This window comes from Choristoneura fumiferana, chromosome Z, assembly GCF_025370935.1.
Source record: "Choristoneura fumiferana chromosome Z, NRCan_CFum_1, whole genome shotgun sequence".
Taxonomy (NCBI): Eukaryota; Metazoa; Arthropoda; class Insecta; order Lepidoptera; family Tortricidae; genus Choristoneura; species Choristoneura fumiferana.
In genome coordinates this window covers 45,297,910-45,321,531 of record NC_133472.1, presented here as the reverse complement: position 1 = coordinate 45,321,531, position 23,622 = coordinate 45,297,910, and the positions used below count along the sequence as shown (strand labels likewise).

General features: G+C 41.4%; 1 protein-coding gene across 2 annotated transcripts in view; it reads left to right on the top strand.

Moving 5' to 3' along the window:
- LOC141437812 (adenylate cyclase type 5-like) overlaps positions 1-23,622 on the top strand; it is a 167,748-nt gene that overhangs the window by 83,675 nt on the left and 60,451 nt on the right. For both annotated transcript variants that reach the window (XR_012452427.1, XM_074101337.1), the window contains exon 8: positions 21,062-21,154. Coding sequence is in view for 1 of the 2 variants with exons in the window: in XM_074101337.1 (XP_073957438.1) it covers positions 21,062-21,154 (93 nt within the window). In the remaining variant the exon portion in view is untranslated. The remainder of the gene's footprint in view (positions 1-21,061; positions 21,155-23,622) is intronic.

Below are 23,622 nucleotides of genomic sequence, written 5' to 3'. Positions count from 1 at the left end.
GATGTGCTTATTCTAAAAGGGCATAATAACTCCGAAACTACCACACAATAGATCCATTACGTTTTAATCGACTTCAAAAAAGAAGGAGGTTCTATGTTCCAATGTTTGTATTTTTTTTGTCTAGTCTATTAAAAAAAAAGATCACGTAAATCTGACGTAGACGTTGTCAAAATTAGGACGGCTCCTTTTTCTGGTCAAAAAGGCAAAGGAAACATATCTACTCTGTGGTAGTGTTGGTAAATTCAGATATATTTTTTCAGTTTTTGTTTTTTTTTTAATATTATTATGCAGAAATAAATTATAATAAATATTCTCCCATGTTCAGGAGGCAAAACTCTTTCGATTCCAGTAGTAATTTACAGGGGTTAAAAAAATTAAATCTTGTCAATTACTGACCCTGTAATGCTGGTGATTATGATAATTTTGGAGGTCCGTCGGGTGTTGGTTGAAAACAGCGCATTCAAAAGATTGTCGCATCTGTTAGCTAGCAGCTTCTATGCACAGCGTTATAATTAAAGGGATTTTCACTCCCCACCCAAGCGGACGAGTGGATTTTTAAAAAAAACTGCACGGGGAGATTCTGAACGTCGCAGGCAGGGGCTGATTACGGGCCGGCCTGTGACAGCCTTTGTGCGCACACAAAGGTTTTTTTTTTTTTTTTTTTTTTTTTATGGTATAGGGGGCAAACGAGCAGGCGGATCGCCTGATGGTAAGCGATTACCGTCGCCATGGACACCTGCAACACCAGAAGAGTCACAAGTGCGTTGCCGGCCTTTAAGGTAGGAGTACGCTCTTTTCTTGAAAACTTGAAGGTCATAGCGGTCCGGGAATACCGCAGGCGATAGCTCATTCCAGAGTTTTGCTGTGCGAGGCAGGAAATTTCTGGAAAAACGCACAGTAGAGGACCGCCAACCATCTAAATGGTGAGGATGGAAGTGTTGTCGCGTAGGTCGGTGGCGAAAGGATGCGGCAGGGATCAACCCGAATAACTCCTCGGAGCACTCCCCGTTGTACATGCGATAGAGGATGCACAGTGAAGCTACATCTCTACGCAGCGCCAAAGAGTCAAGTCGATCGGAAACTCGTTGGCAGCCGACTATTCGAGTCGCTCTCCGTTGTATGCGGTCCAGAGGGAGAAGCTGGTACTGGGGAGCCCCTGCCCACAGATGAGAGCAGTATTCCATATGTGGGCGAACCTGCGCCTTATAAAGCTGGAGGCGGTGGGCCGAAGTGAAATACTGTCTCGATCTGTTGAGCACGCCGAGCTTCTTTGAGGCTAATTTAGCCTTACCCTCTAAATGGCCGCGGAACTGGACTTCACTCGAGATGTCGATACCAAGGATTCCGATACTGGCTGTGGTAGCTAGGGAAGTGCTTTCGAAAAGAGGTGATGCGACAAACGCAGACTTTTTTGTGGTAAACGCGCAAACCTGTGTCTTTGTGGGGTTAAAACGGACTAAATTAAGTCGACCCCATTCTGAAACTTCTTTAAGGGAAGTCTCAATTTCAGACACAAGTTTGTTTCGGCACTCTGTGACGTTTTCCCGAGAAATATTGGCGCGGCCGGTGTAAGAGGCATCAACCGTACTATCATCCGCATAACAGTGAATGCCGCCAGTTGGCAGCATATCATTGATATGCAGAAGGAACAGCGTAGGCGATAGCACACAGCCTTGAGGAACACCAGCATTCACAGACATGGAGTCAGAGCATGCGCCGTCAACTACGACCTTTATGCTTCTGTCCGTTAGGAAGCTGCCGATCCATCCGCATAATTTCTCGGGAAGCCAAAAGACGGAAGTTTTGAGAGGAGTGCTTTGTGCCATACCCGATCAAAGGCCTTCGCTACATCTAAGCTAACAGCCAATGCTTCACCCTTTGTCTCAATCGCCTGTGCCCAACGATGTGTCAGGTAAACCAGAAGATCACCAGCCGAGCGGCCGCTACGGAAACCGTATTGTCGGTCACTCAGCAGTTGGTGATCCTCTAGGTACCGAAGGAGCTGGTCGTTGATAACGGACTCCATTATCTTCGAGAACAGGGACGTTATGGCTATTGGCCTATAGGTAGATGGGTTGGAGCGGTCTCCTTTTTTAGGTATCGGGTGCACCAGAGCAGACTTCCATGATATCGGGACTACGCCAGAAGAGTAGGAGAGCCGAAAAAGACGCGTTAGAACCGGAGCCAACTCAGGAGCGCAAGTCTTCAACACTATCGGGGGGATTCCATCGGGCCCATTCGACTTATGGATATCGAGGGAGAGAAGTGCTCTACGCACTGAGCTTTGGTGGAACCGGATATCCGGCATACAGCTCTCACACCGCGGTATAGTCGGCGGCGTGTGTCCCCCGTCATCCAAAGTCGAGTTGAACGCAAAGAGTTTAGCTAGAAGATCAGCTTTATCCTTTGCGTCGTGGGCCAACGAATCGTTACCCGCATGTAGAGGCGGAAAAGATGGCGTGCAGAAATTCCCTGAATAGCTTGGCAAGAGACAATTACAGAGCAATTTCCAACATATTTAGGGACGTTAAACGTTTTTTGCCGGGCGCCGTGGCCATGCTTTATGCCATCCGCCTTTTTGGACCGGTGCTAGGGGTTAGGAATTTCCGCGGGAAAAAGAAAAAGCGCACTTGAATTATTGCTCGCGGGAAGTTTGAGACTTTAGAAATGCAGGAAACTGCAAACGGCAGTGCAGTGCGATACTTGATTAACTGCTTCAGACTTGTTTGCTCTAGGCGCTCGCAAAGTGCAGTCGAGTCGAGGAAACTGAATCATTTACCAGAGAGACCTTTTCTTAGTAAATTTCGGTAACATTTCTTTGTGCAGATGTATCGGGGATGTAGGTATGTCAACGTAACATTAGTAGCAAAAACGGTCCACCTGACCTGCTAACGCTTCGTCTCCCGTAGGTCGCCACTCGAAAACTTTTCTCTCCCAATGATTATCAGTTTTTTTTATACGACTGGATGGCAAACGAGCAAGTGGGTCTCCTGATGGTAAGTGATCACCACCGCCCATAAACATCTGCAACACCAGGGTTATTGCAGACGCGTTGCCAACCTAGAGGTCTAAGATGGGATACCTCACGTGCCAGTAATTTCACCGGCTGTCTTACTCTCCACGCCGAAACACAACAGTGCAAGCACTGCTACTTCACGGCAAGATTAGCGAACAAGATGGTGGTAGCAATCCGGAGCGGACCTTGCACAAGGCCCGACACCTGCACTTGTTGCAGATTGTTCTTCTATCTTCCCACTTCCACTTGCATGTTTTTCGACCTACATATATGTCGATGACTTAGTTCTTCGGCCAATTTTCGTTTGCGTTTAATTTTTTAAAGCTCAGTTTCGTACCGGTGTCTCACGGCTCATAATGAAGATTATTCCCACTGGAGAGCAACGATTAACAACCTAAAGATGTGAAAATTTCATAATCAAAATGTCCCAGCCATTATGAAAGGAGAAGTACTTTCGGGATAGTTTATCCCAGCAAACTTAACTTTGCCGCCGATAGCGGCGTCACTGTGAAACGACCCGTGTGATTCCGCATTCTGTTGGTTTAGCTCTGGATTCAACCACCGGAATTGATAAGTTGGTGGCCCGGTAACCCATAGGAGGGTTACGTATTAGCATTAAGGGGGGAGCATTATTTAAATTTCTATTGCAATTTATATTGACCACCTGGGGCGGGGTCGGGCCGCATAATCTACTTTGATGAAATGAAAACTATAATGACGAAGGTCCTTTAACAAGTTTCGTGATCTTCATCGTCTATTAATTATTAGTCTTAGAATACGTATTTAGACGACTTAGGGTTCCGCTATATTAAGGAACGGTCACGCTGCTGCTTAAAAAACGGAGTCTGTACAGAATCGCAGTGACGCATCGTATGCGCACCGTTTTTGTCGCATGCCCTCCACACCGCTGCTCAAAATACGCAACGGTGCGGAATCGCAGTGACGTGCCGTAAACGTCAGTTTTTTACCGCATACTCTCTACCAAAAGTGCAATTCCGCACCGTTAAGAGAGCATGCATTAAAAACGGTACGCATACGATGCGTCACTGCGATTCCGTACCGTCACCGTTTTTTAAGCAGCGGTGTGGCTGCCAATAAGATTACCTTGTTGTCCGATCGTATCAAATAAACTTAGAATAAGAATTATCAAACAGGATAGCTAAACTTATAACACTAGAAACGCTGGTACCCCTGGGGTACAACTAGGGGTACCGCAAACTGCTTCAACTTTGCCCTCTGGCCCCAACATTGCCTGAGTTGATTAAGAGTCGATAACTTAGCACTTGGTTTTAAACTTTTATCTACACGGGGATTATTATTACGGGGGGATAAAAGTTTTAAAACCTAAATTAAGGGTGCTAAGTTATCGACTCTAAATCGAATCAGGCAATGTTGGGGCCAGAGGGCAAAGTTGAAGCAGTTTACGGTACCTACATCTGGGACAAGCTGTTCCGCTCGTCACGAGTCGTGAACTCGAACCGCAGATTATCTAATTGCAGGAACATAGGTATAGCAAGGGCGCGTGTGTCAAAAATATTTCTATACAGCGCGTATTTTTGATACTACCACAAACTGTAACCAGACGAAGATTTAAGTGCTGCGGGCCGATATCAAAACAAATTGTTAATTTAGAATTAACCACCAGAGCGTAATTAATGTTTGATTTTTTTTCGAGCATCATTGTAATGCGTACAATAATTTGATACGAGAGAGAAGCGTTCTGTGACAGCTGTCACGTCAACAAGTGCGACGTTTTGAATAAAAACAAAGTATAGTATCACGTGGTGATACATTGCGTGCTAATTAATTTTGTAAGAAAAATAATAAATCTACATTTTTTACTAAAACATAATAAAATGTGATTATTAGGGTCTTCACTAACTGCCCTTAAAGTTTGAGGTAGTATCAAAAAAACACGCTGTATATTATTTGAGAGAAAGAGGATTTATTTACACATATTCGATACGCTGAAAGATACCATCATCATCATCATGTCAGCCGAAAGACGTCACACTGCTGGACATAGGCCTCCCCCAAGGCTCTCCACTCAGACCGGTCTTGTGCTTTCCGCATCCACCGCGATCCCGCGATCTTAACCAGGTCGTCGCTCCATCTCGTTGGAGGCCTACCGACAGCTCGTCTCCCGGTCCGCGGACGCCATTCGAGAACCTTCTGACCCCATCGGCCATCAGTCCTGCGAGCAATGTGCCCCGCCCACTGCCACTTTAGTTTCGCAATTCTTCGGGCTATGTCGGTAACCTTAGTTCTACTGCGGATATCATCATTTCTAATTCTATCCCGCAGAGAAACCCCGAGCATAGCCCTCTGAGTGACTTTGAGTTTTCTCATGAGGACCATCGTTAGCGCCCACGTCTCAGATCCGTATGTCATCACTGGCAACACACACTGGCTGAAAGATACAAAAGTAGGAAAAAAATAATGAAAATGAACATCATAATTATACTTATTTTACTAAATACGAGTAACATACGATGCGAATAATTTGGGCGCCACTCAGCGTCTTGTTGTGGCAAGCCGCAACGCTGGTTTTCAGTGGCATCCATATTGCATGATTATGATGTTTTACATAGAGGTCGCATATATATTACAAGCTTTTGTTTAACTGGCAATGTATGTATGTTTGTATGTGTGTATGTCATCATCCCAGCCTATATACGTCCCACTGCTGGGCACAGGCCTCCTCTCAGAACAAGAGGGCTAGAGCATAGTTCCCACGCGGGCCCAGTGCGGATTGGGGAACTTCACACGCACCATTGAATTGCTTCGCAGGGGTGTGCAGGTTTCCTCACGATGTTTTCCTTCACCGCAAAGCTCGTGGTAAATTTCAAATGTAATTCCGCACATGAATTTCGAAAAACTCAGAGGTGCAAGCCGGGGTTTGAACCCACGACCCTCTGCTTGAGAGGCGATAGGTCAAACCACTAGGCCACCACGGCTTCATGTGTGTATGTATGTACGGGTCAAATCTTTCAAGTTGAATTTGACCCATTTCCAGTGGTCGGATTGACTAGAAAATTTGCCATATTTATGTTAATCTGGTGGTCCAGCCAAGATCGTCTCATCAGGACGGAACTCCTCAACGGTTAATGGGATCGACTTGAAAGTTTTTTGTTTATCAAAATACTTAAGTAGGTATTCAAAAAGTAAAAAAATAACTTTTTTGTGAAATAAATGTTTAAAAAAATAGAGCATGCATTTATTTTCACTTAGATTGATACTACACTAGAGATTGGCAATGATTTGGTCTACTAAGACGGTTCGGAAGTAAAATCATATTTCCCACTTGCTCGTTTGAGACAAATATGAGAAAAAGAATACCTAGATAATATAATTTATGGTTCTACTTTCAAGCCGTTTACCACACGTACGTTTATTTTTATAGTAGATTATTGTCGTGGCCTGGAAGTAGCCAATTGCTGGCTGAGTATGAGTATTAAACGGACGAGCTTGCGAGTTCGTTTAACTAAAACGAAGCCAGCAATTGCTATTCCAGCCGAGACTAATATAAAGCTTTCTCAAAAATGGTGAATAATTCTGAAATAGAATAAACTTTATCTCAAAAATATATTAAAAATTTAAATTTTATTCCAATTATTTTTCTTATGCTTTCCCGCCTATTTTTATTAATAATAAATTGCAGGTGTATTTTTCCACCGAAAACACCACAGCTGTTTCAGACCCAATAAAAAAAGTCCGAAGTTCCAACAAAATATCTGACACGCCCATTAGATTTGGCCGTATACGACTTGTGCCAACATTTCCATGGCCTTTTTAACTTTAAAAAAAGTTGTGACTGATTGCAGGCGCGCTAATTCATTATTGTCGAGCTAGCGCGCCTGCAATCTTTTCAACTTTTTAATTTGTCGCTGACCATAAAATATGCACTTCACTTTCTGATATGTAAAGAATAATGACAACTTTTACGGACATTTTTGAGAAAAATCATTTATGTATCCAAGTCGACTGCAAGCTCCCCTGCCATGATGGCGGAGGCCGCTGGGGATGCGCGGACGGAGTCAATCTAACTTGAACTAATTGTGTTGCCGTCCCACTCTGGGACTACGACGAAATTCGAAAATCGAAGTTCGTATCGCAACGTCCCTCTCACTCGTATTAAATGATATAGGCGTAAGCGGGACGGCAAGATACGAACTGCGATTTTCGAATTTCTTAGTAGCCCTGCAGGCCGTGCGCTCCTAACTTCGGAATCCGCTCACTCCCAGAGTATTTAATCCGAAGCTTGTTAACCACTTACCCTTTCATATAACCGAACCAACTTAAAAAAGCCGTGCGTGCGTGCGTGCGTGCGTTTGAAGCCTATCGCCTCTCAATCAGAGGGTCGTGGGTTCGAACCCCGGCTCGCACCTCTGAGTTTTTCGGAATTCATGTGCGGAATTACATTTGAAATTTACCACGAGCTTTGCGGTGAAGGAAAACATCGTGAGGAAACCTGCACAAACCTGCGAAGCGATTCAATGGTGCGTGCGAAGTTCCCAATCCGCACTGGGCCCGCGTGGGAACTATGGCCCAAGCCCTCTTGTTCTGAGAGGAGGCCTGTGCCCAGCAGTGGGACGTATATAGGCTAGGATGATGATGATGATGAACTTAAAAAAGTTGACCCCCACATTGTCATTGCAAAGTTATCTACTATCTTAAAAAACAGCTGAAGCAATTTTTATTAGACCACCGCAAAGAAACTCACTTTGGAGTGAAAAAAACCGCATAGAAATCGGTTGATTCGTTTGAGAGCTGCGCTAATACGCGACCGACATTGCTGTCAAACTTATAAGATTCCTCTTGCGCAGGTAACGTTTAAAAGCCTGGTTATATTTCCCATAATCGTTATTTTTGCTAGTAGGCAATTTTCCATTCGCGATTTTAGAAACAGATTTATAAACAGCTTTTGTGTGGTTTAGGCCCTTCGGGCCGATGCAAACTTAACGTAACCTAAGCCTTATGTTTCTGTGTCGATTACATTTGGACAAAAACGCGAATAGAAATTTTGTTTAACGGATTCACTGACTTACACACAGGTGCCGCCGACGCACATGTGCGTTCAAAATGTGTGAATAATTATGACAGCGGCACTGGGCGAAGTTCCGAAAACGCATACCGTGAACTGCTTCAACTTTGCCCTCTGGCCCCAACATTGCCTGATTCAATTTGGAGTCGATAACTAGCACCCTTCTAGGTTTTTAAACTTTTATCCCCCCGTAAAAATAATTCCCGTGTAGATAAAAGTTTAAAACCTATAAGAGTGCTAAGTTATCGACTCTAAATGGAATCAGGCAATGTTGGGGCCAGAAGGCAAAGTTGAAGCAGTTTACGGTATGTGCGTCGGCGGCAGTGAATGCGTTAAAAACCAGGCCGGTAAAGAGTGGCCACCAGAGAACACGCTCCCCGCTCCGCTAGGTCCACTACGCGGCCTGATTGGGTGCGGAAGAACGCAATTTGCAATTACTCTGTGATTCAAAATTATTAATTGACATGACGCGGCCGGAGTATGTCAATACTAAACTTAGTCTATTAAACAATCAGTTGTTGTATTGCGGCCGCGACTCAGTCGACGACTGTGGTTATTATATAACGACAGATAAATTTGGTGTAGGTATAATATAACTTCACGATTGTCTTGCTGATTTGGGACAAATAATTGCGAAGGTTCCACTGTCAAGCAGCAATTACATTGCGTCGTTCACCTAATGCGGTCGCCGAATTTGTTTCAAACTACCGCGGCGAACGACCGTCGCCTTTACATTAGGCACTTGTCCCACCGCCGACGATGAGCGAGAAGCGAGTAGAGCGAGTAACTAGAAACGAGTGGGCGAGCAGCGAGAAGCGAGTGTAGTTTTGTCGCTCGGCTGTAAGCGAGTGTTCGCGTGCGACGGGCGATTACTCGCTCCACTCGACTCGCTCGTGCGGGGCGGCCGCCAAGCTGACATCGCTGAGCGAGTATCTATAGCTCAGCGAGTTTTATAGCTCTTGTCGCTGCGGCAAAAGATGTAAGAGCGAGTTCTCGCCGACAGTGTCGGTCCACCCGTTTAAGAGCTACGGTGCCACAGGAAGACAGTCTGTGTCTGTGTCAGACACACATAGCGGTCAAACTTATAACACCCCTCTTTTGCGTCGGGGGTTAAAAATCGAAACACACGACTACTTCCGAATGCGGCCGACGTGTCTATGAATTTATTGTAATAAGTTTTTTTTTTATTCGACTGGATGGCAAACGAGCAAGTGGGACACCTGCAACACCAGGGTATTGCAGATGCGTTGCCAACCTACAGGCCTAAGATGGGATACCTCAAGTGCCAGTAATTACACCGGCTGTCTTACTCTCCACGCCGAAACACAACAGTGCAAGCACTGCTGCTTCACGGCAGGATTAGCGAACAAGATGGTGGTAGCAATCCGGGCGGACCCTTGCACGAGGTCCAACCACCTGCAATATTTGTATTACATAAAAACAATTAAGTAGAAACAGGTGCTACAATACCTCAATACAGGTACAATTATCCTTGTACAGTCGCCACCAAATATTTCGGAGCGGCCAAGGTGGTCATAAATATTCGGAACACGCACTCTATTTAAGTTTTGTATCGATATTTTTGCGTTAAAAATAAAGTTGTGTTAAATACTTGTGATGTATATAGACATCATTTAATAATATTGTAAATCTGTTAAAAAAATACCTCGTTGGGTTTCTTGCCGGATTCTTCTCAACAGAGGTTTTCCGAAACGGTGGTCCATGGGCGTACGCAGGGGGGGGCAGTTGAGGGCAGCTGCCTCCCCCCCCCTTGAAAATTGTATGTTCTACAATATATTATGCCCCGTTTACCTATGAAGCAGGATCCCTTGCGGGTGTTTGTCCTACACACTACCACTACATTGACATTCGTAAGTGCTTGTTATAACCTAAATTGAATAAAGATATTTTGACTTTGACTTTTGATCACCTGGGCCGCTCCGAAATAAATGGAGTAAAACTAGAAATTTAAATATTGTTAAGAAGCGCTTGCAATTTCGAAGCAAAACAAATGACAAAATAAAAAAAAAAAAAAAAAATGACAACACGGTTCTTAAAATTGAGACTGTTTCTATGACTACATATATAAGAATATAAGAATTATAAAAGCTTATAAAAAGCCCACTGGTTAAAAAGGAAAGGGGGTCGAACCATCTTGTTTGTACATTTGCGCCAGTTCAAACCCTACGTAGACGGAGAGTTGCATAGAAATGTACGTTTTTCGCTCCGGTAAGTTCACGGTTTTAATTGCGATTGCTCATTGTTTTCTATAATGCTTCCATGGGCATGGCTGGCGGGCTTTCATCAGAACTTTGTTCCACAGTAACATAGCAATAAACCGCAGTAGGTTTTTTTTCCGCTCGGTCTTTAAGCAGCGTTTCCACCAGAGATGTGCGAGGAAGTGTTGCGAGGAATATGTTTTTCATTGACCAGAAACGCTTCATTTACCTCACCTCGCTCCGCTCAGCTGTTTCCACAGAGATGTGCTGTGCAAGGATGTGTAAATGAAGAGCTTCTATTGGTTAGTGAAAAAAACATCATATAGTAGAAATAAGCAACCTGAGATATGTATGCATAGGAAAAGTTCGTGTCCAGATTCCTGTCCAGCAGTGGTGTAGGGGTTATAGCACGCAGCACGGATTGCTGAGGACCTGGGTTCGATTCCCAGTGCTGGTCTCTTTTTCTGGTTTTTCTGTGCATCCATGTCTCAGTTTGTATTTTCGATATGGTTTCACGGGATACCCGTAAAAGTAACAAATTTGGAGTTGAAATAAAAAATTACAAAAAGACTCCAAATAACCAATCATAATTTGATTGCTTAGTAGCGACATCTCTTGTCTGGGTGAGCGGTTAGTTCCGAAAGAATGTGACGTCTGTCGACGAAACATAGATGTCGCTAGTGCTGCTGCTTAAGTAGCACAGTAGAAATAAGCAACGTGAGATATGTATGCATAGGAAAAATTCGTGTCCAGATTCCTGTCCAGCAGTGGTGTAGGGGTTACAGCACGCAGCACGGATTGCTGAGGAACTGGGTTCGATTCCCAGTGCTGGTCTCTTTTCTGGTTTTTCTATGCATCCATGTCTCAGTTTGTATTTTCGAAAAAAACATCCCTCGCGACCGCAACACGTCCTCGCACATTATTGGTGAAAAGTGAGCGATTTATTTAATTGGATTTAACGCATTCACTGCCACCGACGCACATATGCGTTTTCAGAACTTCGCCCAGTGCCGCTATCATAATTATTCATACATTTTGAACGCACATGTGCGTCGGTGGCACCTGTGGAAGTCAGGTGACAATGAAAGCGTTGACTTAACTAGTTCTGTCCTTTAGTTCAGTGACCGCGCGTGAGATTTAAGGTCTATAAGATTTAACAGCTCAGCGAAGCGAGATTTCTGTAAATACAAACATGGGAAGGCCACCGGTGTAAACTTAATCCTGAACAGAATTGAAAGTGTCCAATCGAAGGTAACAATTGTAAAAGACTACCGCTATTAATGACTCGGCTTCCACTGACGTGGATGGCGGTTGCAGCCAGAATAACTAGGGGCAGGAAAATAACGGCGACGTAACGTCGCCAGAGGTCGATTTATTCTACGTAGACTCAGGTTACACGTTAATTTTGGCGTCAGTTCATTCCATTATCTATTTGTTATTCACTTCGGATCGGATTGACGAATGTCGACACCTGCAAGGAACATCATCGTAACTCACTTTTTGACAATTTCGAGTTACAATCTTGCAGGTGCAATGTATGTATGTATGTAAACTCTTTATTGTACAAAAGAAAATTAACAAAATACAACTGACAAACTTTAAGATACTTGTACAAAGGCGGACTTATCCCTTTAAGGGATCTCTACCAGTCAACCTTTGAGTGGATGAGAGGAGAGGAGCAATACGTTAGGGTCCGACAAAGGGTGAGTTTAAGAGTTAAAATAATGGAAGCTACTATACAGTGCTTTAAACAATATAATACATAAACTACAATATAAATAAATAAACTACTATATATATGACCATAATACATATAATATATAAGCATATTAAACAAAGGAATGTTCTCAAATATTTAAGGAGAAGGTGCAAGCCACATTCTTCTCACTCAAGCCTTCCCTAAAAGATCCTACGGTGCAATTTTGCAGGTGGTAGGACCTTGTGCAAAGTCCGCCCGGATTGCTTCCACCATCTTGCACGCTAATCCTGCCGTGAATCAGCAGTGCTTGCACTGTTGTGTTCCGGCGTGGAGAGTAAGACAGCCGGTGAAATTACTTGCACTTGAGGTATCCCATCTTAGGCCTCTAGATTGGCAACGCATCTGCAATACCCCTGGAGATGCAGATGTTTATGGGCGGTGGTGATCTCTTACCATCAGGAGACCCACTTGCTCGTTTGCCATCCAGTAGAATAAATAAAAAAGTCATTTGATTGCGATCGCGAGCGTCGGAAACGTTAGACAATACAGCCCCGCCATCTTATTGTTATTCTACCCTAGTTATTTTTAGCACAAGCTTAAAACGAGGGAAAGAGTTGTGTTGTTCTTTCATTCGTGTTCTACCAAGAACACCGGAGAAAGAGACGTCGATAAGATAACAAAACAAACACGATAGGAAGACGGCGCTGTATAAAATGTATATTTCATTTTTATGCGTTTTATTTCGTATCCGCAATATTGAATTCGATATGACTTCATGCATCATACATCACTATATATTACGTATTTGTTTGGTTGAATGTTGGGAACAGACACAAAGTATGCTGTCAGCGGCCATTACTTTTAGGCTGTTTAATTCCCCGAACGTCTATTTAAATAAATAAATATCATGGAACACCTGACACCAATTGACCTAGTCCCAAACTAAGCAAAGCTTGTACTATGTACACTAGGCAACGGATAAGCATACTTTTAATAGATAAAAACATACTTAAATACATATAAAACATCCATTCGTGTGCTTCCGGTAAGTATACCAATTTTCATACTGCTAAGTCCAGAAATGAGAACATTTTCATACAAACTTTACCCCCCATTTAACTGCTTAAGGGTTTTTTTATCAATTTTACCTACACAGGTCATTTTTAATTGTAATGGAGCTTATGTACAACCTACCTATTTTCATACTTCTAAGTTCAGAAATGAGAAAATTCCATATAAACTTCAGCCCCCTATTTCACCCCATTAGGGGTTGAATTTTTTAAAATCCTTACTTAGTGCTCACTTACATTATAAAAGGAACCCCTGTACCAAATTTCAAGTTTCTAGGCCCAGCGGTTTGGACTGTGCGTTGATATATAACCCAGTGAGTCAGGTTTGCCTTATATATTATATATAGGGTTAGATCTCATTTTACCTTGATCTCGTTATACCTTATTACCAACTACCTAGATCTCAAAATAACTTAGTGTCAAAATGGCTGAATCCCAAAATACCTATATTGTTTCTGAAAACACCGGATTTTTAATACGACTGAATTTTAAAATGTCATTGTCTCATAATAACTAAACATCACAACACCTTCATCGCAAACAACCAAATCCCAAAATACCTAAATATTAAAAGGTTATACCTACACACCCCCAGACAGTTATCTAACTAGATAAAAGCTTGTATTTTTTAGATATTTTGAGACTGTGACATTTTGCCTTTCCGGTGTTAGAAAGAAATGTACATTATATTAATATTTAGTCATTTCGGGAATTTGACGTTTTCGGTCAGTCATTACGACTTTCGTTCATTTTAATAATGCGTCAATTTGATATTTAGGCATTATGGGATCATGGCCATTTGATATTTAGTCAAATTAGTTAATTAAGGCATTATGCAATTTTGTTTTAATGAACCCTAACTATATTATATAGATAGGAGAGTGAGAGGGACGGACGACGGACTTCGATTTCCGAATTTCCTAGGAGCCCCGCAAAACTCGAAACTCGAAGTTCGTGTGTCATGCGGTCCCTCTGACACTTATACTGTTTAATACGAGAGCGAGAGGGACAGTACGATACGAACTTCGAGTTTAGTTTCATAGTAGCCCTGCTGGTGCAGTAATGCGGGAGGCACGTGACCCCGCATCGGTGCTGGCACGCGGAGGAATGCGGCAGATAGGGCGCGGGCCGCGGGGCCATAACTTATACAGTTTTTGTTTGGGAACCTCTACATATTATAACGGCTATAAATTATTCAGTAAAATCCTGGAATTTTCATTCAACTGCCAGACTATTTTTGTGAGATAGGGCGCTGAAAAAAACCCTGTACCTTTAGTGTAAGTTTTCGGTTACAAAATACGTCTCGATCGTGTTCGCGTTAAAATCTCAATTTGTATGGAAACGTTAGCGATATTCGTGTTTCAATACAAATTGAGATTTTACGCGAACGCGAACGAGACGTATTTTGTAATCGAAAACACTAAGGGTACTGGTGGCCTAGCGGTTTGACCTGTTCAAACCCCGGCTCGCACCTCTGAGTTTTCGGAATTTATGTGCGAAATTACATAGCTGGGCTGGAAATCTGGAATAATACATGAGCTTCTTTTTATCCCGATATTCCCACAGAATAGGCTTAAACTATAAATCTCGAAATCACATCCGCTGGGTTTGGAATCATGAATGGCGCTGTTGTTTGTAATGCAACGGCATAAAGACCACGATTTTAATTGAACTGCTGTATCTAAAGCCGAGTTTATCTCGATCGACCACTACAAACGCAATATATGCAACTTGCAACAACGATTTTTCTTGCAAGTCTAAACTCGGCTTTATGCTTTAAGCGTGCGAATCCGCTCGTAAAGACTATTAAAATAAATATAGTCACAGGGCACTTGACACCAATTGACCCAGTCCCAAAGTAAACAAAGCATATGTTATGGGTACCTAGGTACTAACCATTAGAGATGCGCCGAACATGGGTTTCACCGAATACTAATATTCGACCGAATGTTCGGTAAAACTTTTACCGAACCGAATATTCGTCATAATTAATATACCTAAGTAGAAACTCATCATCATCATCCCAGCCTATATACGTCCCACTGCTGGGTACAGGCCTCCTCTCAGAACAAGAGGGCTTGGGCCATAGTTCCCACGCGGGCCCAGTGCGGATTGGGAACTTCACACGCACCATTGAATTGCTTCGCAGGTTGTGCAGGTTTCCTCACGATGTTTCCTTCACCGCAAAGCTCGTGGTAAATTTCAAATGTAATTCCGCGCATGAATTTCGAAAAACTCAGAGGTGCGAGCCGGGGTTTGAACCCACGACCCTCTGATTGAGAGGCGATAGGTCAAACCACTAGGCCACCACGGCTTCTTAGTACAAAAAAATATATATTTTTTTAAATGGAAAGTAAACAAAGCATATATTATGGGTACCTAGGTACTAGGCATTAGAGATGGGCCGAACATGGGTTTCACCGAATACGAATATTCGACCGAATGTTCGGTAAAACTTTTACCGAACCGAATATTCGGCATAATTAATATACCTAAGTAGAAACTAGAAATTTTTAATTTTTTAAATGGAATGTAATTTTAACTCACAATTAAACATTTTAAAATTTAATTCAACTCTTGATTATAACAAAAAAACTTGCTTAATTTCTCACAATAAAGACCTGACCGATTAATTAACATATTATTTTATTGTAAAGATCTTACTTTATGATATTTTGATTTTCATTTATAACCATTTTTTTATCTGCTGTTATTGGAAATAAAGCTACAGTGTCAATCAAAACATAAAGCCTCACTGTACCCCATAAAAATAACTCATACATGGCTATGCATACTTTGCCGAACATTCGGTGATTTAGCCGAACATTCGGCCGAATACGAATATTCGGCTCGGTAAATCTGCCGAATACCGAATATAAAACGAACATTCGGCCCATCCCTACTAAGCAGCGGATAAACTACTTTAATAGACAGATAAGGCCGCCTTACACATGCGAAATTAGGTACCAGTATGTTTAATAGTAGCACACGTCCTGTACACACATGCTAGTAGGTAGCATTTGCTCAAGAGTAGCATGCTTTCGTGCTAGTAACTAGCATGTGTGACAGTAGCTTTACACACTTAAATATACATATTAAACACCCAAGAGTCGAAAACAAATATTCGCATTTTTCATACAAATATCTGCCCCGACCGGGAATAAACCCGGGACCTCAAGATCCGTAGTTCTCTAACCACTTGGCTATCCGGTTATCAAAATGCTACGTAATTTTCTTTATAATACTAATCTAAATAAGCGTGTATCGAGAAATTCTTCTGGAGCCATCCGTCCAAGCCAAACTAGACCTTAATGCGTACGAGTAAACCACATGATCACTTGTCAATTTTCATGTTACTAAAATGAATTTAATACTCTACAGAGAACAAAGAATTGACTGCAGTAAATAAATTGGCGCTTACGCCCCTTTCTTGCGCCACGGCTTGCTTTTGATATGGATCGTATTGCAAAAAGGTTGTAAAAGCCTTTGGCTTGAGAGCTTGTTTCTTTTCGTACAAACTAGTGGTACGCGCAAGGTAGGAAATTTAACGATAATATTTTATTGCCTTATTCGGTGTTATCGTGCATTTTATTTCATGAAAAGCCCATATTTCACACCACACGGAAGCTTCGTGTGGAAAACTGGTCAAGTCCGTGTCGGGCTTAAGTCACGTGCCATTTATAGCCGAGTTAAATGTGCTGCTAAAGGTCTGACATCAGTACATTATAGACACCAACTTGTTACTGATCTACAGGGGTCGGAGAAAAAGTGCCGATGACGTCAAACCACTTACAGGTTGATTTCAAATAGTATTTTCACACCTCTCCTTCAGAAAAGTAACTTTTCCTCCCTGACGAGAGGGAGCAAAGTGCAACTTTTGTGTTCAAGGCTTTTCTAAGTCTTTTATTGCAAATGTAATTTTTTGAAGTTGATAATAATAATTGTAAAGCCACGCCCTTTTCTATGCTGGTTGTTCTTTAATAATATTTAGAATTATTTTATTTCAAGTTCCTTAATGCTCGGTGTGAAAAGTTGTATGAGCCACTCGGGAACAAAATTATTTTCATCTTGGGCGTTAACACTTGAATCCCTCATTACGCTCAGGATTCTACTTTAGAATCCCTCGCTACGCTCTGGATTCTATTGCAGAATCCTTCGCTACATTCTGGATTCAATGTACGCTCTCGCCGTAAATACACCATTTTGCTCCCTTGTGACACAAATAACTATTTCGATTTTCATAAACAATGATCATTTATCAACCTCTTTATTAAACGATATGAAATTTATTTTATTCACTGAATTCCATTGATTTATTTACGATTATTTTGTTACTTCATTAATGCTACTTTGTTACTACATGTCACACGGAAGTTTAAATAAAAACATCATCTTGTGTGCAAGATTACGTCATTTTTACGTCATCCGCACTTTTTGTCCGACCCCTGCTTATATTATATGTATAAAAGCGCGTAAAAAGTATATTTTACGGATGCTGTTTTTAGCGTAATTGATACTCGCTGTATCTTTTACCTTTTCGTATATTATTTTCAAAATGTTAAAGCAATCCCGGCGGATGTTCCCCGTGACGTTGTAGGTTCGAGTCCTTTTGGGAATTGTATGACTAATGTACCCTCTACGAGTACACGTACTGTTTACTGTTACGGCTTTCGAAAGCTAGTGTAAATACAATTGTAAACGACTGAAAAAATACGGGCGTAATTTTTCGAGTTGTAAGTCGCATATTTTCGGTCGAGTAATTTTTGACCGCGGATCGGCAAGCGCAGCGTAGGACGTCCACCAAGGAGGCGGACGGATAACCTGGTTAAAGCTCGCTCGTCCGCGGTAGATGCGGACCGCTTCCAACCGAAGCAGCTGGAGGCCTATGGGAGAGGCCCATGTCAGGGGTCCGTATTGACTCTCATAAAATTCTTATTCCTATTTTTTATTTTACTACCCATATGTATCCATAATAATCACTCTTCATAATTTTTTTCCTCGTACTTTTTTTGTTCATACATTTTTATTACTTACATCGGAACTCATAATGATTAAGAAATGAATATTGGCGTTATGAATTAGAATGATTAGGAGTTTAAATCGTTAGTATAAGAAAATATATGAAAACCAATATTAATATGAACAAGGTGTATGATTAGTGATGTAATGAATTCCGATGATTAAGAGTTTCAATCGTTAGTATTAATAAAAATATGAAGAGTGATCGTTATGATGTAAAATGGTATATATTATGACAATCATTTTCGGATTTCCGATAATAGGACTTAAAACTGTTATGTGATAAAATGCGCACCCCCATGTCCGACCATGGACGTCCTAATGATATTGTTGATGATGAATTAATTTTTGTTTGACAAAAGTCTTATTTGTGTACAGTCAGCAACAAAAATATGAATACACTACTTTAATTTTCAGGAAATAAACTACTGTATACATATTTTTGGCACTGGCTGTATTCATGTCTTTGTTGCTGACTGTACAACACATTTTGAGTCGCCGTGTGGCACAAACTAAACTTTAGTATAAAACTAAATGCAGCTTATATGTAAATTACGCGACCGAAAAGAAAAAACGCAACTCACAACTCTAATAAGTTACGCTCTTCCAGCTTCATCCTAAAAAATCTATAACTGGAACAAAGAAATTCATTAAATCTCAAGTCGTTGGAAGGAGTTTAGTTTAAAAGAATTAATTTATTTTTGTTTGTATTTTTCTCTCCTTTATAATGTGTTATTGCTGCTATAAATAAAAGTTTTTCCTAGTCTTCTTCTTAAAAGAAAATTCAAGGAATAATTGCTTGGCAAATGTTTGACCTAAGTAAATGAATCTTTTCTTCGAATCTCATCTTCTATCTTCTCTTCTATCTTCTTCTTCTTTTTAAGAGTACAGTGAGATTTTATGTTGACATCATATATGCATTTCATTTTTGTTTTTATGTACCTTGTTTTGCACTCTTGTTTTTGTTTTGTTGCAATTTTTCACAGTTTTGTGAAATAATTATATTTTATTGTTCGTTTGATTGATTGTTCCTATTGCATAAATTAGACTTAGATTTAAGTATATTCTTCTTTTGTTTTTAATTATTATTATTGAATTGAATTCTAATTTGACATTCTAATTTTTTTTTAATTCTGGCTGACAATTTATTGTAATAAGATTTATTTTTTTGTATACATTTGACGATCCTTTTGTGAATTTCTTGTAATTAACTGACATTGTGTTTATAATGTATTTTTTTCAAAACGTAATAAATTAATCTAATCTAATCTATCTATATAAATAAAAATGAATTAAGTACCGAAACAAGGGCCAAGATAACCACCGAGTGGATGCCCACCAACTCGAAAAGGCGACCTAGCAGACCTAGACGGCGATGGCGGGATGAACTGGACATCTTCTTGAAGGACTGGCCCTTGTATGCAGGGGACAGAGAGCAGTGGAAGTATTGGGGGGAGGCCTTTGCTCAGCAGTGGGACAGAATAGGCTAGCAATAATAATAATAATAAGTACCGAAATGTATGTACGCGCATAACTTCCGAACGACGGCACCGAATCGAATAATTATTGTTTTGTTGTGTTCGTTATTATCAGGACAAGGTTAGTGCGAAAGAAAATTTACTAGCTAGTTAACAACTTTTCCTTTGAAAAGGTTCTATGTTTTCCCATGAATTAAAGTCCTTGGCCGTATGATACGGTGTAAAGGGTACATTCATTTAGGCGAACTTGATCGGTAGTGAGCTTTAGCTTATTTCGTATCGTCGCTGTAATTCTGGGATCACTCGACGGTGCTTAACTACGGCATTAGCGCCTTTACTTAAGTCAGAAAGGGTTGAGGAGTGAATTATAGATGCGGGCCCTTTTGACGAGGCCCCGCGCGGGGCTAGGGGCTACATTAGCGGGGCAAACGCACAAACTGAGGCCCTATTGTCTAAGGCCCAGACGGTGGAACACAACAGCTACGAAACTGCAACTTTTAGTTCGGTACTTTCGAGTTTCATTTAAGTTTATGCCGTACTCCTTTGGGGCAATGCACATGACGCGGCCATTTTGAAATCGGTGTCAAACGCGTTGCGAAAACTTTATCGTTAGTTCCACTTGGTGTATAATCTAAGATTTCATTATTATTACCCGTGTGGTGTCGGGTTAGAATTACACCTCTCCATTTCTTCCGTGTATGTCGTAAGAGGCGACAAAGGATATAGGTTAAGGTATACCGTAGGCGACAGGCTAGCAACCTGTCACTATTGTACCGTTTTTGTCAAACATTAAACCTAAAATTGCTAAAAGTGGCTCCGAAGCGGTAACGTTTCGTGTGCTCTGCCTACCCCATTTGGGCATACAGGCGTGATGTGTGTGTGTGTGTGTGTGTATTAGCACCTTATTGGACAAATACTTACTATTTACTAGGAACCCTTATAGTTTCTCCATGTCTGTCCGTCTGTCTGCCTGCGGGTAAGCTCAGAGACCGTTAGTACTAGAAAGCTGTAATTTATCATGAATATACATATCAGTCACGCCGACAAAGTGTACGACACGCTCTTGCCCAGTTTTTCCTATTATTGCTAGTAACATAATGTTTCTGTAATCTTCTTCCTGTAACTTTACATACATGAGTAAAGTAAAAAATCACCAGGTTGCCAAGATCTATTAAATGAGATCTTTGAACAAATCGAAACTTTTTAGAACTATTCAGCATTCAAGATCTAAAAAAAAAAACGCTCCACCCTTAGCCTACGAGTATACAGGGTGGATTTCGACGAGGGACCTTTGCGGAACTGGCAGATAGTTCAACCTTAGCACTATATTTCCCCCATAGAAACTATGGAAATATATGTTAACGTTTTCAAGTTAATATAGCCTTTTAAACATTCATAACAAAAACTACTTTGTGCCAACCCTAAACAGGTGGCTGGGTCAATGTTCTTACTTGTAAAAAATCTTTAGACGTCAGGATATTACGTAATGTACTGACTGGTGTGTCTATCTATGCAGCATCCTGTTCGCTGACATCTGCGGCTTCACCTCGCTGTCGGACCAGTGCACCGCCGAAGAGCTGGTGCGACTCCTGAACGAACTCTTCGCCAGGTGAGTCCCCCACCAGGAAATCCTACTAATATTATAAAAGTGAAAGTTTGTGAGTGAGTGAGTGAGTGAGTGAGTGGGTGAGTATGTTGGTTACATCTTCACGCTTAAACGGCTGGACGGATTTGGATGAAATTTGGTAAAAAGTTAGTTCATAACGTAGATTAAAACATAAAATACTTTTTATCCCGATATTCCCACGGGATAAGGCTAAAATTTCGAAATAACAACCAATGGGCTTAGAGTCATGAAATTATGTATGTAGGTAGCTGGACGTCTGGAATAACTCATGGGCTACTTTTTATTGCGATGTTCCTACGGGATAGGAATAAAATCTTGAACTAATAACCGCAGGGCTTAGAGTCATGAAATTTGGTATGGAGATAGCTGAATATCTGGAATATCATATAGGCTAATTTTTATCCCGATATTCCCACGGGATAGGGATAACATCTCGAAATAACAACGCTAGGCATGAAATTTGGGATTGGTGTTTTAATTTAACGTCAATGAAACCCACGGTGTAATCTTCCGGAATTCCCGCGAGAATTTAATGAAAATCCCGGAATTTCAATTCAACTGCTGTATCTGATGATTTACGCGTGCGAAGCCGCGGGTAAACGCTAGTATTATAATTTTTAGAGGGGGGAAATGAGCAAGCGGATCACCTGATGGGCAATCAACGTCGCCCATGGACACCAGCCAACGAAGGAAAAAAATCCCATTGGTACTACCAATACCAGAGGTAGTGCCACGGGTAAGAAGCACAGGGGGGTATTACAGGTGCATTGCCGACCCTTTGTGAGACTGATAGGTTTTATAAACAATCCTAAGTTGTATTGTATCGCTCCGGAAATACGGTCGCAGGAAGCTCCATGTTTCACTATACTATAATATAATATAAGTAGGTATCATCATCATCCCAGCCTGTATACGTCCCAGTGCTAGGCACAGAGAACAAGAGACCATTTTGATATACTTACTACCATGAATTCGATACACTTAAAAATACGCTAACAAATCCGAAAAACCGGCAATAAAATACTTAAATGATATTTGGATGAGATGTTATAACCTATACCAACTCATATAGTTGGAAAAGCCGCCACGGACAGACAGACAACATCTCATAAAAGGAACTAAACGGCTAAACCGAAACTTTCAATCTGGAAGCATGTATGGCAACACTCGATTAGTTTAACCATTCGGTTTTCCGTTATTTCATTAACAAAATTGTTTCTCGAATATATTTATCTAGAACACAATCTCACACCATCCGTCTAAGGTTGAAAGATGCTGTTTTATTAGTGCAAGGTGCAAGGGAAGTGCAATAAGATCTAAGCGGGAAATTTACGAGTCACCCTGGACGGATGGGCGGAGTAATTGGATTTGGCTGGACTCTGCGCTGGAATGGCGTCGGCTCTGGCCCCATATCACCACGCTGGCAGCGACTACTACTTTCATAGAGAACCATTTTGAAAATACGCGTATGTTAACCACGAAACACTACAGTTGTAACTATTTGTAACGCCAGACTGACACGCCGCTTTGATCTCATGTCAAGATTTACCATCAAATCTGCAATCTGTTGTTTCGGCGTGGAGAGTAAGACAGCCGGTGAAGTTACTGGCACTTGAGGTATCCCATCTTAGGCCTCTAGGTTGGCAACGCATCTGCAATCCCCCTGGTGTTGCAGGTGTATGGGCGGTGGTAATCTCTCACCATCAGGAGACCCACTTGCTCGTTTTCCATCCAGTCGAATAAAAAAAAAGTGTACCTACAGTCGACTTCATAAACTTGTGAGCAAAATTATGATAAAAAATATCTGAACACGACTATTGTTAACGGCGTAGAAGCGTGTTCAGATATTTTTGATAAGATTTTTGCTTACAAGTTTATGAACTCGACTGTACTACGAAAAATAATTCTTGTGTCACGAACAACATAATTATCATTTAATTTTAATACAAAATCATTGATTGTCACTCGACATATGTCACTGACAATCTACGAAGGCTATTACGAAATTCGGAAATTGAAGTTCGTGTCGTGCGGTCCCTCTGACACTTATACTATTTAATACGAGAGCGAGAGGGACGGTACGATACGAACTTCGATTTTCGAACTTCGGAGTAGGCCCTCTGGGTGACATTCGTGTACTAAAATCTTGTACCGCTACGGCTGTCACAGTTTTTTAAGACTCTTGGTTTTTTGCGACTAAATAATTACTTTCACATTTACCTAGACCTCCCCACCCCCATGTGAGTTTGGTTGAGATTTGTCTGAAATGAGGAACACGCGTCTGTACAGTCTGCATTAATATCTGCCACAGCCAGCGGAGCGTTAAAAATATCAAAATATCTAACACGTCCTACCGGCCCAGAGTCGTATCGGATATTTATGCACACTTTTTTGTGTCCGATATTGATGCTGCTGACTGTACGAGTAGACATGGTTGAGATTTTGGAATT